General features: G+C 35.0%; 1 protein-coding gene across 20 annotated transcripts in view; it reads left to right on the top strand.

Annotated features, from left to right (window-relative positions):
- Window positions 1–18,832, top strand: part of BAZ2B (bromodomain adjacent to zinc finger domain 2B) — a 308,079-nt gene that overhangs the window by 245,755 nt on the left and 43,492 nt on the right. For all 20 annotated transcript variants that reach the window (XM_027589756.1, XM_027589755.1, XM_027589752.1 and 17 more), the window contains 5 exons: window positions 9,693–9,833; window positions 12,194–12,448; window positions 13,934–14,148; window positions 14,993–15,067; window positions 16,470–16,713. In XM_027589756.1, the coding sequence (XP_027445557.1) occupies window positions 9,693–9,833; window positions 12,194–12,448; window positions 13,934–14,148; window positions 14,993–15,067; window positions 16,470–16,713 (930 nt within the window). The remainder of the gene's footprint in view (window positions 1–9,692; window positions 9,834–12,193; window positions 12,449–13,933; window positions 14,149–14,992; window positions 15,068–16,469; window positions 16,714–18,832) is intronic.

Raw genomic sequence — 18,832 nt, 5'->3', positions numbered from 1 at the left:
TGGGAAAAAAGATTTACCTTTGACTAGATAAAGCAAACCAGGTACATCAGTTCCAATAAAACTTGGAAAGGGATATGAGAAACCAAGTACAGCTCTCCCTCTCCTAGCTCATTCATCCTCAGAAAAAAGAAACATGAGTAACCTACATAGTATTCACCTTTCTATCTGAAGTACTTTAAAAAATAAAAACAAGTATCAGATAAAGTGAGAAGGAAATAAAAATGAAAGCACCTATATTGAGGCAGTACACATTCCTGATTGGGCTGCCCACATCAAGCATAAGTAATTAGAAAAGGAATGTCAAGGGCACCTGGGTGGCTCAGTTGGTTAAGCGACTGCCTTTGGCTCAGATCATGATCCTGGAGTCCCGGGATCGAGTCCCACATCGGGCTCCCTGTTCAGCAGGGAGTCTGCTTCTCCCTCTGACCCTCTTCCCTCTCGTGCTCTCTGTCTCTCATTCTCTCTTCTCAAATAAATAAATAAAATCTTTAAAAAAAAAAAAAAAGGAATGTCAAGGCAATCATGCCAAAATATTAAACAAAAAAGAAAAATGTGTGTGTGTATAAAGTAATAACATAAAGCATAATAATTGAACCTCCCTTCCCTTGTTTTCATTCTTGTTTTCCTCAGCACTCCCTATGTGTTCTCCACAGAGCAGCCAGAGTGATCTTTTCAGAAAGTAAACCAGGTTATATCTTAACACTATCCAGTGGCTTCTCCTTGCAATTGTAATAAAGTCCAAATTCCTCACCATGACAAAGCAGTCCCACATGCTCTGACCTCCACCTGTCACTCCAACTTTACCTCATACAATTTGTCTCTTAAAAGAGTACTATATTCCAGTCATTTTTGTTTTTTTATCATCGTAAACAGAGGGTCTTTACTATTGCTGTTCTTCCACCAAATATTCGAGTGCTTCTTATTTGTTGTTTAGTTATAGATCAAATGTTAACTTGTCAAAGAGGCCTTCCCAGAATACCTAATTTTGCCTTTTTTTATACCCCACCTCTGGAACTCCATTCCATCATCTTATTTATTTTACAGTTGTTTATGGTCTGCTTCCTCCCAGGATGTAAGATCTTTGAGGACAGGAATCTTGTCTGTCTTGTCTACCACTATAGACCCAGGTATATAGTTGGAGCTTAGAAAATTGTAGTTGAATGAATGAATGAATGAGTTAAAATGAAAATGGTAGTTAAACAAATTGGCGATAAAAATATCATTAAAGAATGAATACATTTGGGGCGACTGGGTGACTCAGTCGTTAAGCGTCTGCCTTCCCAGGGTTCTGGGATCAAGCCCCGCATTGGGTTCCCTGCTCAGCGGGGAGCCTGCTTCTCCTCTCCCACTCCCCCTGCTTGTGTTCTCTCTCTCGCTGTGTCTCTCTCTATCAAATAAATAAAATAAATCTTAAAAAAATAAAATCTTAAAAAAAAGAATGAATACATTATTATGTTTTCTATCTATATAATTTTCTTTAGTAATAATAAAATAGTTTAGATGGTTTTCTTAAAGTTAGACATTCAAGGAACTATTATTTAAAATGACATATGTCACAAATAATCCTTTATTGGAATGTTTAAGAGAACCCTGTGGGTAAAACTGAGCTCTTAAAATGTTGTTATCCTCTGATAACTATAGACTTGTGAACAAGACTAGATAATTTTACCAGTTATTCTGATTTTAAATTGTATTCCTCTATTGAATGGTACCTATAGATCTGTGATCGACTAAGTATTTTATTTTTTTAACTTCTTAAACTACTATATTGTGCAAGCATTAGATTAGATACTGCAGGAAAAACAAAAATAATAATGATTTTTTATCATATCAGAGAGATAAAAATTTACAGTGTAAACAGGCAGTAATTAGGCATGTGTTTTTACTGGCAATCCAAACTTTCACCAGATCTTTGTATCAACATGCCACCTCTATGAATATTAACAAAATATTGCTATATGTACTTGTCCATTTCCTTATTATTACTTAACATGTAAAAGATGTAACTAGTGTAATGGGCATATCTTGGCTTCATATTCTATGTCCTATTACCTATAATTTTTTTTTCTGTTGTTAACTATTAAGAAAACAAACTTTATTGTAAAGTTAAAGTTATATGATACCTAGGCAAGACTAACTAAAAATTCTGAACTTGCTTATATGTAACCCTTGATTCTAACTTTCAGTACCTTCAACACTTAATTATTAGATTGTGAAGAAAGAAAAATAGAGAAGGTAAACAAAAATACTATGAATAATATTTAAAGAACTAATGAGGTTAAAAAAATAAGTAGCTTTCTACCTTATTAACTAAAAATTTTCTTTAATGTCTGAAATTATTCCAAGATTCTCTCCGTATCTATCAAAGTAAGATGGTAACACAAACACCACTTTTTTGTTACTCTGTGTACACTACACTGATCTTACTTTTTGATTTAGTATTAACTCAATAAATTTTTACTAAAATAATCCCAATTTCTATAGTTTTTCTATTATATGAATCTATAATTAGTGGGGTACCTGGTTGGCTCAGTTGGTTAAGCATTTGTCTTCAGCTCAGGTCATGATCCCAGGGTCCTGGGATTGAGGGGCGGGGGTGTGCATCAGATTCCCTACTCAACAGGGAGTCTCCTTCTTCCTCTCCCCCTGCCCCTCCCCCCTGCTCATGCTTTCTCCCCCACCCCATAAATAAATTAAAATCTTTAAAAAAAACCCTATAATTAGTAAGAATATTCAGACTTACATAAATTGCCTTACTTGTTATTTCTCTTATTAATTTTAAAGGATCATTACTATATCATCATAGTTCATAAATATTTTTGTAAGAAAATGTTAGAAAGAATAGTCTCATGAACAAAAAAGGCTTATTTCCTAGTATAATTCAAGTATAATATGAGACACATCTGCTTTCATTATTACTAAGCAGTAGAAACAAGTTGGTTAAAGCAATGTGACAAAGTAGCTCAAAATCTCCTCTTTCATTTATAAAAACTGCAAACCATACCAGTCACAAATTTATAATCACTTTACTCATATTAATTGAATAATCAACCATAGTAATCATCAGAGTCTTTTATATGTCTCCCTCCAAGGATCAATAAACCACAAAAGGTTGTTAAATATACAGCTATCACAGAACAACTCTGTCAGCACTTTAGGAGACAAAACCATAAAATTGAAGAGAGTAGTTCAGGTTTCAGAAGTCATCTAATAAATAATTTGAAAGCAGAAAAAATATGTAACCCCTCCCCATCCATGATTCAAGTCATGAGACTATTTTATAATCCTATATTTATGTTAATCATTAGTTAGTGAAAAATGAAAATAAGTAGAATTGTGCATGTAGATGGTTTTGTTTAAGCAGACCCATTGTTCAGTTGAAGAAATGTACTTCTGTGGCATACTTGTAATATTGTATTTATACAGTATACTTATAATGTACTTTAATTTTAAATACTCTAAAAACATATAAAATTATATTAACTATATGATAAAATGTTAAATGTCCTTTAAACAAAGTCAATTTTTGAAAGATTATAATCAATTTAATTTAGATATATTAAAATCTCTGATTATCTGACTCAAGAATTATTAACAATATTAATTTTAATTTAGGAGACATTTATAGCAGCTATTCTACACAGTATTAGATACATAATCTAAAGTAAGTACAGACTTCTGTAATACTTTGGGAGATTTTAAGAAAATACAATAACTGGGAGGTTTTATTCTTTTTAAATGTTATACCTATAAAATAAATTTTTTTTAAAGATTTTATTTATTTATTCATGAGAGACAGAGAGAAGCAGAGGGAGAAGCAGGCTCCCCGCGGAGCAGGGAGCCCGACAGGGGCTCGATCCCAGGACCCTGGGATCATGACCTGAGCCGAAGGCAGCCGCTTAACGACTGAGCCACCCAGGCGCCCTATAAAATAAAATTTTTATTAAAATATAAAATGTAGGGGCGCCTGGGTGGCTCAGTCGTTAAGCGGCTGCCTTCGGCTCAGGTCATGATCCCAGGATTCTGGGATCAAGTCCCGCATTGGGCTCCCTGCTCGGAAGGAAGCCTGCTTCTCCCTCTCCTGCTCCCCCTGCTTGTGTTCCCTCTCTCGCTGTGTCTCTCTCTGTCAAATAAATAAATAAAATCTTTAAAAAAAATAAATAAAATGTAAAGGTCTCTCTCTTCATCATGTGATTCATAATTTTTTCAGTTGTTTAAACTTAATTTTCATAATATTTTAAATGTAAAAATAGTCCCTTTAAACGCATATTCAGTGTTACCATAAAACAGTATTACTTTTAATCTTTATATATGTCTTCTATAAATGGCTTGTATTATTAATCTTATTTATACTTGTATTCTTCCTGCACTCTGAGGTAAACCTGTGTCTCTTAAATTACATTTATGTCTTTGAAATTTAAGTACAAGTTGCTGTCAAAAGAAATGTATTCTCCTAATTATGCCCAGAACAAAGACTTAAGAGACCCAGTAGAATCATAAAAAGCAAAAAAAGTAAGGCATCTTTGCAACATTGTCTCTTAAAAATGTCTTGTTTTGCAGTCTGATAAGTTGTAAAAGTTTACAATAACAGGTCATTCTACCACATTCACTGTTCGGCTCTTAAACTTCTATGATTCTAAAATAGAATAAATTTATTTCATACATTTATTATTATGCTATAGATTTCTGGAAATACTGTCATTTAGGCCTTGAGAGCCCCTAAAGTAATCTTTTTGTGTGAGTAAAAAACTGGTTTTGAAATTTTCACCCTCTGTATTTTGGGCTGTTTAGGATAATCTAAATTTAATGCATTTGCTATCACAAGGTGTTTCAACTTTGAAATGAAATTTAAATGACTTCTTAACTAAAATATTAGTCATATTTTGATATGGAAAATTCCATTACTGCAATTAAGATGATTAAAAAGATATTTTATTATAAATGACTTATATTCCAAGAATTCACTTACTTCAAGAATTTCTACATCTAGAAAGCTGGAGACTATGGGGGGATGAAGGGCAAAAAAATTAAGAGGAGACATACTAAATACTTGTCACTATTGACAGTCAATCTAAAATATAGTCAGCAGCTATATTTTGTAGTCATCTGTAGGCAATCTAAGTTATTGCCCTGAAATTTAACCATTGTTAATGTAAAATATGTTTTAACATTCCTTTCGTATTATGATAGGTTTCATAAGTTTTCTCTGGTATATCAAAGGTTTGTTGTGAATTGACCTTACAAAATGAGAAAGTTCCATCGTGAAATTCTAGTATTTGACATAGCAACAAAACATAATATTATTGGGGTGCCTGGGTGGCTCAGTCAGTTGGACTTCCACTCTTGGTTTCAGCTCAGATCATGATCTCCAGTTCATGGCATCGAACCCTGCGTTGGCTTCACACTGTGCTTGGAGTCTGCTCTCTCCCTCTCCTTTTGCCCCTCCCCCAACTTGTGCACATGCACACATGCACTCTCTCTTTCTAAATTAATTAATTAATTAAATCTTTAGAAAACCATACTATTACAGAAATTAAGTGTAGGATCAAGCATGGTAACTTAATTTGTCAAGAAAAGGCTTAGGTGTGGGGCGCCTGGGTGGCTGAGATGGTTAAGCATCCGCCTTGGGCTCAGGTCATGATCTCCAGGTCCTGGGATCAAGCCCCATGTCGGGCTCCCAGCTCAGCAGGGAGTCTGCTTCTCCCTCTCCCTCTGCATCTTCCTCTGCTTGTGCTCTCTCTATCTCTCTCCCTTTCAAATGAATAAATAAAATCTTTAAAAAAAAAAAAAGGCTTTTTTTTTTTTTAAATATTGCTCTTTCAAACAGTATACCAAATCTAGAAGAGAGAATACTACACAAGTTTAAACATCTTCAAATTTGGCCTAAAGTAGTACTGCCACTTTAAACTTTAGTTTCTGGAAGAAATTACCAGATAATAAGTCTATTTAATTTTGATATGGGGACAGTGTATTTGCAAACACATCAAATCATAGTGTATGCAGTTAAAATGATTAAGAGCTTAATAATGCTTAGATGTGAGAAATATATCTTAGATATTTTTAAGTTCCCAAATATAAATTGAATATTATTAATAAATGTATTAAACTCTGCTTTTGGCTACAAGGTTCAGATATAATTGAAAATAGAAGACATCAATTATGTCTGTCCACAGAATAATAAAAAACGTTGAGAAAAAAAATCAGCTATTGAATATGTTTAATGACTAGTACAAATGTTAATCTATCGTTATTTATATGGCAATTGTGGAATTAATCATTCAGCCAATGAATAAATGCTTAAACAATTTTTATATGCTAAGGCACACCAAATATTTCTGTTAAAGACATGACAACTATTGTAGTTGGAAATAAGAACAACATTGAGACCAGTGGGAGAGGAAAGTTGAACTGATACAGCCTTGATAGGGAGAAAAATAAAATCATTAAAAACTTCCTTGAAGTGTCTGGCAAATTGTACGGCTGGGAAATGAATAGGTCCATAAAGAAACAGGTGAGTAAGTTTGTTCCTCTGACCTCTAGAAGCTTACACTAAAGGGGAAGAGATCAACTTTAGACAAATAGTTGTCCCACAGTGCAGTAAATAATATAATAAGTTACGTGGAAGCTCAAAAAAAAAAGAGAAATATTAAAATGCCTCAAGCACTTACGAGAAGAATAAAAGCAGGCTTTATTTCTGGGCTAAGGAAGAAAGGTTCTGCATTCCAGGCAGAGGAAATGGCATGTCCAAAGGTACAGTGTTGTAACTCAGTATGACCTGTGGGCAGAGAGGAGGAAGGTGCAAAGAGGGGGTTAATCAGTTTTCACCTTGTGTATGCCCCTGTCTTGGCTTTGTTGCTTTTCTCCTTCTCCTCTGTCTCCTCCTCTTGTCTGTACTCCTCATCTTCCTCTCCATCGTCCTCCTCGTCCTTTTTCATCATCTTCATCGTGAGGCAACGCCTCAAACTCGTTACGCTGTCTTCTCAACACAGGTGTATCACACAATGTGACTAGAGCATGGGAAATTCACTGAGAAGCATGCATATGAGACCAAAACTTGTGTGGGGCTAGATTGTGACTTCTTTATATGCCATTTTAAATATCAGTTGATTGTTGAGGGGACCCAGAAGCTCTAGTTCTTGGAGAGTTGTCTTATACAATTCATTAACGTTCATTAAATAAATGAGTAAATTCACCAAATTTACAACATTTAGAGACTTCGTGTTTCCTTTGAGGTATCCCTAATATTTCAAGACAAGAATGAATGCTTGTCTTTAAGTAATAAAGGTCCTACAAATTTCTAAGATTTCTTGGAAATCTTCATTTTATCCTAAAAATTGGTGTCATTTTACTCTCCAGGCCATACTATAACCATGATTCTAACTGGAAAAAATCCTGTCTATCACTAGCTAAAAATGGTATCCAAGAATATAAGCCATATTGGAGGGTGGGGGGATGGGTTAGCCTGGTGATGGGTATTAAAGAGGGCACATTCTGCGTGGAGCACTGGGTGTTATGCACAATGATCATGGAACACTACATCAGAAACTAATGATGTAATGTATGGTGATTAACATAACAATAAAAATTTTTTTAAAAAGAATATAAGCCATATTTACCCCATGATGTTAAATGCACTCTCATTGTTTGCATATCCTTGAAGGATTATGTACCCCCAGGTTGCCATAAAAGTGAAGTTGGCACAGTGAAGAGAGCATTAGTGTCACACATGTCCTTTCTCTCTTTTTGAAAAGAAATGGTAACCATTTTCAGCATTTTTTAGTGACTACTAGTCTCAACTATTATTTTTGTAATTATTATTATGAACATCATTGAGAATTCTGGGTTAGTCCTATATGGTAGAAAAATTTACACCAGCTACTTTGAAATCTATAAGATGTTTGTTTTTTTCTGTTGGTGATTGTAATTTATTATTCTGGCGAGTGACCAAAATATTTTCTCTTCTTTGGAAGAATTCTTAGAGCAACATTCATGTGTTTATAAATTGAAAATCCAATTCTGGGGAAAAAATGTTCTACCAATGATAAGTTGATTTGAAAATCTGTACTCTATTGTGGGAATGTTGCATGTTAATTGTTTATATTTTATGTCATTAGACCCTCAGAAACTGCTTTTAGTTTATGATCAATAAGATTAATTGTAGCACTTTTTTGGTGTCAGTAATCTCACAATATAGCTTCTGAATCATTTTCCTCCCAAATGTCTGTATGAATCAGTAATCCAGAAATTTAGAGGTTGTATAAAAATGAGCAGTGACTTGAGAATATCATATAAAAAGGCTCTCATGACCTGATCTCTAGCTTTGTATCATAATACTCAGCAACTGTTCAACCGGCAACCTACATCCCCCTCTTGACACTAGTAGCGATTTCTCAGATACACTGTGCTTTCTCTACTCTGCCTGGACTATCTTCTCCTCTGTGTCTCCCCGTGGCATGCCCTCCCGCAGCAGTCAGTGTGCTGTCTTTGCCATGGTAATTGAAACAGAGATAGCTAGAAAATGGGCAAAAATGCTAATATATACAGGAAGCAATAAGGGCAATGTTAAATTATAGGTTAGAGCTCTGAGAATTAAGAGAAATTGGTACTAGGGAGGAGGTGGTAGTGCATAAATAAGATTAAGATCCACTAGAAGGGAGTAATGACCTTCCTGCTTGGAGTGCACCAATATAAGGAGGTGAGGAAATAAGGTGTTCATCAGGAATAGCAAATAGGTTGACTAAATCTACATAGAATACAAAAATGGGAGATAAGATTTAAAAAAAAGTTTTGAATTCAGAAGTAAGGAGTTGGACTTTATTTTGATAAAAATAAAGAAAATTGAAAGATTTTTAATCAATGAAGAGGCATGACCCCCTTTATAAAAGTAAACCCATCATTAATGTGTTAAATGTGTGAGGTAATAGGTTAGAACTGCCTGATGATTCCACTGTTATTTCTTATCTAAGTTAGAATTGTATTTGAGGTCTGGCAATAAAGTCCTGACACTACTAGTAACGGCAAAGAGTCTCTCGACTTCTTCCAGCAGAGTGTTGTCCCCTACAACAGGGAGACAGGACAATTATTTCCATATTGCTGCCATTATTGAAAATATTTTTTTAATGCTTTTGGAATTACCTTCAGAATCCATTTTACATTCTCTTAAATGTTGTTTAGGGTGGCAAATAATATTTTGGTTTCGTCACAGGTGCTGTCTTAAGACTAGTTAATTGGAAGACCTGCTTTTGCAAATTCAAGCATGTTGCTTCCACATTCATGCTGTAAATCCTCCCTTGCTTCCTGGAGCTACACAAAAATTTGTGTTAATACTAGCTAACTGTATTTTATAAATATTTAATTACCCATGTGCCTTTTATATATCTGCTTCTATTAATAAGTATTTCATTCTCATATTGCAACCTGGGGAAGGATTGAATAAATTTTGAATAATGGAATAATCTGAGTTGAATCTGATATTGAAAATACAAACACACACACACACACAGTCATAAGATTATTTTAAAACTCAAAGGGTGAAAATAAGTCATTGTTTCTATGTAGTTCCAGGTCTATTCCTAAATTTCCTAAGAGAATTCTGTTCATGGAAATAATAACCCTTTGATAACTTTTTAAATTTTTAACTGGAGGGTTTTCAAACACATACAGTGACTAAAGAGTCTGTTGGACTTTTTAAGGAAAAAGAACGGTTGAAGCAAGAAAAACGTGATGAGAAAAGATTAAATAAAGAACGTAAACTAGAGCAACGAAGATTGGAATTAGAAATGGCAAAGGAACTAAAGAAGCCTAATGAAGATATGTGCTTAGCAGACCAAAAGGTAATTTATCATGTGAAACATTTCTTTGGTAAGTTTAATTTTTCCTGTGTCTCACCTGATTCCTTTGCCAGAGTTGCTATTACGAAAGCCTTTTATTTTTAACCAGAGCAGTGGGTTTCCAAGTCAAGGTCTATCTGCCTTTCCTGGATGGCCACCAATAAACCTCTCTAGAGGTCCTATGCCAATAATGGCACTTCTTAATACATAAGTGGAGCATGTAAACCTTTTTAAATTGAAGTAGAAATACTGAGGAAATCTGCAAAGATGAATTAGAGAAGTGGATAGGATTTCTTTTTGTTATTTGGTTCCTCCCAGGCATTTAGGTACAGAAAGCTCCAACTCCTCACCACACACCCGTAGATATTTAAATAAGTGAAGGTTTATAATCTGCAACCTCCTTCAGTGCTTTAGTGAGTGTAGCTAACTTTTATTGAGTATGTTTACTACATGCCAGGTACTATGCTAGGTGCTTCAGATGAATTCTCTCATTTAATCCTCACCGTAGTCCCAGGGAACTGGTATTTATGCCCATTTACAGATGGGAAAACTGAGACACAAAGAGGTTAAGGAACTTGCCCAAGATTACACTGCTAATAAGTGGCAATTTGGATTCAGTCTCCAGTTTGTTAAATTCCAGAGTCCATACTGTTTATCATCTTGAAAGCCAAAAAATATATGCAACCAAAGTACTTCATATGTGTTTTCTCTTCCATCATGCTTCACAGACATGTAATGTGGCTAAAATATATAAAAGTAGAAATTTGGAAAAAGCCAAATAATATTGGTATCTGGCATGATTTCATATACCTATGAGTAGAAATCTATTATGTTTGACTCTAAGAAGATGGTATTTCTCGAAAATTATATTGATGCTGCATATCATCTCTATGATACTGTCTCAATAATATATTATTATACTTGATCAATAGCATCTATATTTACTTATAAGTCATATTAATCTGATATACAAATAATGATTGTCTTTTAATCTGTGTAAACTCTCTTCTAAAGTACTTAAAGCAAACTTTTAATACTCCAGTGAGGATTTAATTATATTAATATTCTATTTAGTTACTTAGCATAAATGCTTTTAAATAAAAATGAAATTATACATGCTAGTTTTAGTCAATTGGATGTTTAAAATTTCCTAAGCCCAGAATGGGCATATATGTTAGTTAACACATTTAATAAACCTCGTAGTGAGTAAATATTTTTTTAATCCTAAATGAGCTTTATCTCCTTGCATCTTTTATTTTTATTTAAATCCATATGCATTGTATCAAATATATGTTGATTTTAAGCCTTATTTTTGTTGGCTTTGTTGTATACATTTTTAGAGTCCTATGGAAATGTATGTATATGATAGGGTTCAGGAAAAGTCTCTGAATTAAATGGTTTTCAAATAGAACATAAAAGATTTGTATGGTATCAGCTATTATTCATAGTTCTGTGTTTCCATACAATATTAGTAGAAAAAGTATTTGATTAGTTATTTCAGTAAATGAAGGGTAGGGGAACATTTTTGAAGAAGACAAATTCAGAGAAGTAGAATACAAGTCACATTTTTTTCTAGTCAAAGTTTAAGATATAATTATTGAATCCCATTCATGTAGAAAAATATTTTTAATTTAGTTTACCTATTTACTTAATTTTTTAAATGTTTATGACAACTAGTACTACAGTTTATTAAAATGTTAATATGTAAACATATTTGAGAAGGCGCAAAAGAGACAGCTTTCTAATTTTTTTATTGAAACTCAGTATTAATGTTTCGCTACATATAGGAAACCTAAAGATTGTTAGTTGCAGTATAACTGGGTTCTTGATAGCGTCATGGGTTCTGATCATGTTGACCTAGTAATTTTTCCACATTCATTAGCCAAAAATGCCGTCATGCCCAACCAAACAGCCCACAGATGCACACTGTTAGTTTCTGAGCTCCCAAAGTAGTGTGAAATATAAATCGGTCTCCATCATTAGAAGAAATCAGTACTCTACTAAAGTACATCCATGGGAAGGTACTTTTGAAACGTTTCTTATGTTACCTAGTTTTTGCTCCAGCCATATAAAGCAATGTTTATCAATATGTAAGTTAGTTAAAATTAGTGTTCTCTTTTGCAGAAATGTAAGTTCATGTTGGCCAAGTTCAACCAAAATTTATTGTTGGTGACTTGCATTCAAGAGCCTGTCTATACTTAATACCATGGGGTTATAGTTATAGAAATACCCCCGGGGCATTTACAATCCAGAGGAAAATCACTGATATGATGCAGGAAAAAAAGACAGCAACTTCTTTTACTTCAGAAGATATAAAATCATGGCCTTAAAATGATTTATTTATTATTTTGTTTTATGTGCAGCCTTTGCCAGAGTTGCCTCGTATTCCAGGACTTGTTCTCTCTGGAAGTACATTTTCAGACTGTCTCATGGTGGTGCAGTTCTTACGAAACTTTGGTAAAGTTTTGGGCTTTGATGTGAATATTGATGTTCCAAACCTGAGTGTTCTTCAAGAGGGATTGCTAAATATAGGGGACAGCATGGGTGAAGTACAAGACTTGCTTGTGAGGCTCCTCTCAGCTGCTGTATGTGATCCAGGTCTAATTACAGGATACAAGGTAAAAAAAACCAAAATATAAATTTTTTTTAAATTTGTACTATCAGTGCATTGTTAGCTGGCTTTAGCATATTAGCAGAAGATTGTATTGATTGATCCAGTTTTTTTCTACACGTCTCACAAAGTTAAATGTAGAATTGCGTCAGGTTAAATTGGTACAAACCTAGAAAAACCTGGTTCATAAAGCCTAAGGAAATAGATAATTGCCAAATTATTCTTTTCCTCTAGCTGTCAGCAAAAAACAAGCTGATTTAAAGAAATACCCATGTGATATGAGACAAAACAGAATTCATAATTCATAAAGCAGTTAGAACTTCTGTGTGCCTTCTGAAATTATACTGTGTTCTCTCTGAATCACTGTGAATAACGAGGCTGATCAAAGCACCTATAGACCAGCACATGGAGACTCTTAATGTGGATACCCAATAAGTTCAAATTTATCTTAATTTCAACTAAGGTACACATTTTGGTCAGCCTTGCTGTAGATAATATTGTAGAGTGAGAAGCTTCCAGATGCATCTGTTAATTTCTCCTCCATCTCCCTGTTAATTTATTATCGCAGGCAATAGAACCCATGACACCAGACAGCCAGAACACAATAGTAATGCTCTTGAACCTACCCCCCACTACTACTGATAGAATGTCTAGATAAAGCCTGGAAAAGCTTAGGATAGTCTCTATAGTCAAAGAAGGTGTGATAGACTATTTCTACCCATGAGTTTACATACTGTTCTCCCTGCCTAACTTTTGTTTTTTATTATGTTATGTTAATCACCATACCTACATCATTAGTTTTTGATGTAGTGTTCCATGATTCATTGTTTGTGTATAACACCCAGTGCTCCATGCAATACGTGCCCTCCTTAATACCCATCACCAGGCTAACCCATCACCCTCCCCCCCCTCCCCTCTAGAACCCTCAGTTTGTTTCTCAGAGTCCGTAGTCTCTCACCGTTCGTCTCCCCCTCCGATTAACCCCCCTTCATTTTTCCCTTCCTGCTTTCTTTCTTCTTCTTCTTCTTCTTCTTCTTCTTCTTCTTCTTCTTCTTCTTCTTCTTCTTCTTCTTCTTCTTCTTCTTCTTCTTCTTCTTCTTTTTAACATATAATGTATTATTTGTGTCAGAGGTACAGGTCTGTGATTCAACAGTCTTATACAATTCACAGCACTCACCATAGCACATACCCTCCCCAATGTCTATCACCCAGCCACCCCATCCCTCCCACCCCCCACCACTCCAGCAACCCTCAGTTTGTTTCCTGAGACTAACTTTTAACCAAGGGCTTGAAGAAGAAATAGAAGGATTACAGGTACTTAAATACTTGGCTATCATCAATTGCCTATTTTTAATCTCCACTCCATCAAAAATATGAATAAAGTCCTTGTCAATAATATCTAGCTCATGTAATATCTGTATTTTAAAATCTTACTGTTTTTATGTCATGAATGGTTATGATCAATAATGATAAAAATGTCAAACTTTTATAGGCCAAAACAGCTCTTGGAGAACATTTGCTGAATGTTGGTGTGAATCGAGACAATGTTTCCGAGATTTTGCAGATTTTTATGGAAGCCCATTGTGGACAAACTGAACTTACTGAAAGCCTGAAAACCAAAGCTTTTCAGGCTCATACTCCAGCACAGAAAGCTTCAGTCTTGGCTTTCCTGATCAATGAACTGGCATGCAGTAAGAGTGTGGTGAGGTAAGCATATACCCAGACTTTTCTGGTGATTGTTTCCTGTTTTGAATTTGTCTAATCGGAAATTAATACAAATTTCTTATAGAAAATTTTGAAGTAACAGACTAATGCAAGAAAATTTAAATTTATACTTGATCTCACCATTCAGAGGTGACTGCTGCTAGTAATATTTTAATGTATTTCTTTGCAGTCTATTGAAACAAAAATTTGAATTATACTGTATATAGTCTTTGTAATTTGTTTTGTTTATATAATAATTTTATTTATTTATACACTGAAGTGTAAAAATACCTTTTTTTGCTATAGTGCCAAAAATGAAAGAATCCAGAATTTTTCTTTTTTTGACATCTTTCAATGTTAGATGACTACCTGATTTTCCTTAGTAGCCATTCCTAGAATTATCCAGCTACTTTTTATTATCTACTAATGTAATCTTAATATTTTTAGTTTATTAATTTATTACTTTGTACTTTTTTAAAAAAACAATCTCATTTAAGAGTCAAAGTTCTCCACTCCAGTATTTCAAGATTTGGTGAACAAATCCATGTTCATCTTGTTCTTGCTATTTATTATTTTACAGAATTAAATATGTTACTTTTAGTCCTTTACCTTTGTAGGAAAAGAATCAATCCAAATATTTTGGAGCTATGCATGTCTACCATTACTGGACATTTTAAGTTTTCTATGTATCTCTAAGATAGGATAATATATCAATATAATTTTCAATTGTTTTTGCTATTCATAGGCAATCATTTATACTTACCAAAAACTGCATCAATATGCTTATTACCAAATTAATGTATTACATAATGGATTAATTTATGTCTTCCAATTTTTGCATTGACAGTGAAATTGACAAGAACATTGATTATATGTCAAACTTGAGGAGAGATAAATGGGTAGTAGAAGGTAAACTTCGCAAGTAAGTCCTGTTTTATTAAAATTAGCTTACTGTTTTTCCTTTGTACAAGTTCCCCTGTAAAACATACAAGTTGGAAAGATAGAATTTCAACTTTATTTTGTCTTAGAATTACAAAAGGTAAAGCTTAATAAAGATGAGATATGTAATTAATGAAACTCAGGGTCAGAATTTGCAGTGGACAAAAGATATAATGAGATTCATTGAGCTCATATTCTTCAAACTTAGAAAACAGTCCATTTATCTTCTTTATTTCAAAGAAAGTCAAGTAATCACATTTTCTAAAATTGTTGTTGCTATCAGGTTACTTTTGTCGTAAACAGAATCTGTTTGAAACTACCACTTTTTTTTAATTGCTTTCTAATTAAAGTTTGCTTTTACAGAGGGTCTAACATATCCAAATGTATTCAGAATTAAAACTTAATTAGCTTCCTGCCAGGAAATACAATGCTGAAATTATTCAACTTCTATGTTAAGAGGATAGTTTCTTTGCGGTAATTTGAATTGAATTTATTCAGTCTGATAGTATGAGATCAGGAATTATCACTTGGCCATTGTTAGAGTTAATCTTCAGCCTTCTAAGTTTTATTTTTTTAAATGTGTTCTAATTCCAAAGAGATATCCTGAATAATTCTTAAAGTTAATATATTCTATAATTTCTGGAAACATTTTTATTAAACTTCCTTAATTATAATTTTTATTGTCATTGATTTATTCCTTAAAACTCATATTGTGCTCTTTGGGGCACCTGGGTGGCTCAGTCAGTTAAACGTCCAACTCTCTTTCTTTTTTTTTTTAAGATTGTATTTATTTATTTGACAGAGAGAGACACGGCGAGAGAGGGAGAGAGGGAACACAAGCAGGGGGAGTGGGAGAGGGAGAAGCAGGCCTCCTGCCGAGCAGGGAGCCCAACATGCGGCTTGATCCCAGGACCCTGGGATCATGACCCGAGCTGAAGGCAGACGCCCAACGACTGAGCCACCCAGGTGCCCCTAAACGTCCAACTCTTGATTTCAGATCAGGTCATGATCTCTGGGTCATGAGATCGAGCCCTGGATCGGGCTATGTGCTGGACGTGGAGCCTGCTTGAGGCTCTTTCTTTTCACTTTCTTTTCACTCTTTCTCCCTCTCCCTCTGCTCCCCCCTCCCCCCACCATGTGCATGCTCTCGATCTTTCTGTGTCTTAAAAAAAAATAAGAGGCGCCTGTGTGGCTCAGTCAGTTAAGCGTCTGCTTTCAGCTCAGATCATGATCCTGGGACCAAGCCTGCTTCTCTGCCTGCCCCTCCCCCTGCTTGTGCTCTCTCTCTCAAATAAATAAATAAAATATATTTTTTTTAATGTAATGCTCTCTAAAAAGTAGAGAGAGAAGACTTTACCATATCATTATTTTTTTCATATTTAAAGGCTCAGAATCATTCATGCTAAGAAAACAGGCAAAAGAGACACTTCAGGTGGCATTGATCTTGGAGAAGAACAGCATCCATTGGGCACACCCACACCAGGACGCAAACGAAGAAGGAAGGGAGGAGACAGTGATTTTGATGATGATGACGACGATGATAGTGATGACCAAGCTGATGAAGATGATGAGGATGAAGAAGATAAAGAAGACAAAAAAGGAAAGAAGACTGATATCTGTGAAGATGAGGTAATCAAATTTAAGTTGATTTTAAACCTAAGACTGTATAACATATTGAAAAATAACACAGATTTTGGAGTCAAATGAATGTGTGTTCGAATTCCATTTTCACAATTACTTCCCTCAGTTCCTTCATCTGGAAACTGAATGTTATAATATTGACCTCATCAAGTTTTTTGTGATAGGTAGATATTGAATACAGTGCCTACACATAGAAGGCACTTACACTGAATAAAATAAGTTAAGTTTTTCTTTTTCTATAATGACTTGAGCATTCTCCAGAGAACTATGCAGATTCTTAACTTTAGGTATTCTCTTTTATTCTAGTAACATAATATCTTACATTTGTACAATCCTTCACGCCCTAAAAGTGTTGTCAGGTTTAGTGAGATTGGTGTGTTTCTTAAATACCAGTTTATTATGTGCCTAATTATGGGCACTTTTGATCAAAGATGAATAAGACACTGGAAGTCCCCTCTCAATTTACAGTCTCACTGAGGAATATTCAAAATAAGAAAATGTAATGTGTTAAGTGTTCACTGATTTGATAGCAGTATTTACAATGTGCTAGTCAAGTACAAAGGAAGGGCATTTAACCTTTTTGAGGAATAAATTCTCACAAAGGCTTTCTAGACTCATTAGCTGAGCTACCAGGTGGGCTGCATGTTGATCTGGGGAAGAGTCTACAGAAAAGTGTTCCAGGCAGAGAGAACAGCATGAGCGAGGACACAGAAGCCTGAAACCACAATGTGCTTTAAGGGGATTACAGGTGCTTCAGTGTTACTGGAGAGCCTCATATCCAACAGCTGTGTACTAGGATTTTATACTTTTTTGGTGATAGGAAGCCATTGAAAGATTATAAGTAAGGTAAGGACATGGTCAGTCTTGAATTTTAAGTGACTCACAATGGCAGTTCTGCAGAAGATAGAAACAGATTTGGGTAGGGCAAGATCAGAGGTGGGAAGATCAGTCAGGAGATAGTGCAATAGTTTAGATGAGTTGTAAGGCGTCCACACACTAGACCAATGGTAGCTGGGATAAAGGAGGAAAGGATTCAATAAATATTTAGTGGGAAGAATGAGTAGTATTTGAAGATGGGCTGTGTAGGTTGATGGAGGGGTAGGATTGATTCCCAACTATCTGGCTTGGTAGACTGCATGCCATTGTTGCCATTACTGAGAGAAATCAGGAGCAGTAGATTAAATAGATGTTAGGGGAGGACAGGAGGAGGGAACAGATAGCTGAAGACAGGAAATGATGGTAGCCTTATTTTAGACTTGTTGAGTTTGAAGTGCCTATGCAGAAGTCAGCAGTCAGTTGGATTTAAGAATCTGAAGCCTGAAGAAAAGGTCAGTCTTGAAAATATAGATCTGAAGGTTATTAGCACATAGTAATTTAAAATCATAAAGTGGATAAGTTTTCACAGGGGGATTGATTTAGTGAATAGAGTAGTGGACTGACGTTAGGAACCCAGGGAACATCAATATTTAAGAGCTGAAGAAGAATATTTTTGCTGAAGAAGAAATAGGTAGGAGATTTCTGTAGTGGGTCAGGAATCCCCAAGATCACCTCCAGAGTCAGTGATTTAGTAGGAGAACTCACAGAACTCAGAACCTAGTCATGCTATGCCAATGAATTCTTAGAGCAAAAGGAAACAAAGCACAACCAGAAAAGGCATATGAGCCAAAATCCAGGGGAAAGCAGGCTCAACCTTATAAGAGTCTTTTCTTAGGGAGTGATACAGAATGGGCTTATTTCTTCCAGCAATAAGTTGTGACATACGTGAAATGTGTACTAAGGAAGCCTATTAGAGACTTGGTCCCAGAGTTTTTACTGGGGGCTGGTCACATGTCACTTGGGCATCCCCTGCATAGCATGGGCCAAAATTCCAGACTCCCAGAAGACAAGTATGAACCACATTGTTAGCACAGTTTAGTGAACCGGTCTTACCAGAGTGAAGGAAACCCTTCAAAACCCAAGTTCCCAGACACCAAGGGCCAATCTTATGAGCAAGCCTTTGAGAGGACAGCAGTCAGGCCCACAATGTTAACTCTTTTCTACTCATGTAGTAATAAAAATCAAGAAAATCAAACATTTCAAAAAGGAGACAGTGATAAACAGTATGAAG

Source organism: Zalophus californianus, chromosome 3 (genome assembly GCF_009762305.2).
Source record: "Zalophus californianus isolate mZalCal1 chromosome 3, mZalCal1.pri.v2, whole genome shotgun sequence".
Lineage (NCBI taxonomy): Eukaryota > Metazoa > Chordata > Mammalia > Carnivora > Otariidae > Zalophus > Zalophus californianus.
Note: the sequence above shows the minus strand (reverse complement) of the source record. Positions and strands in the feature narration are given on the sequence as shown.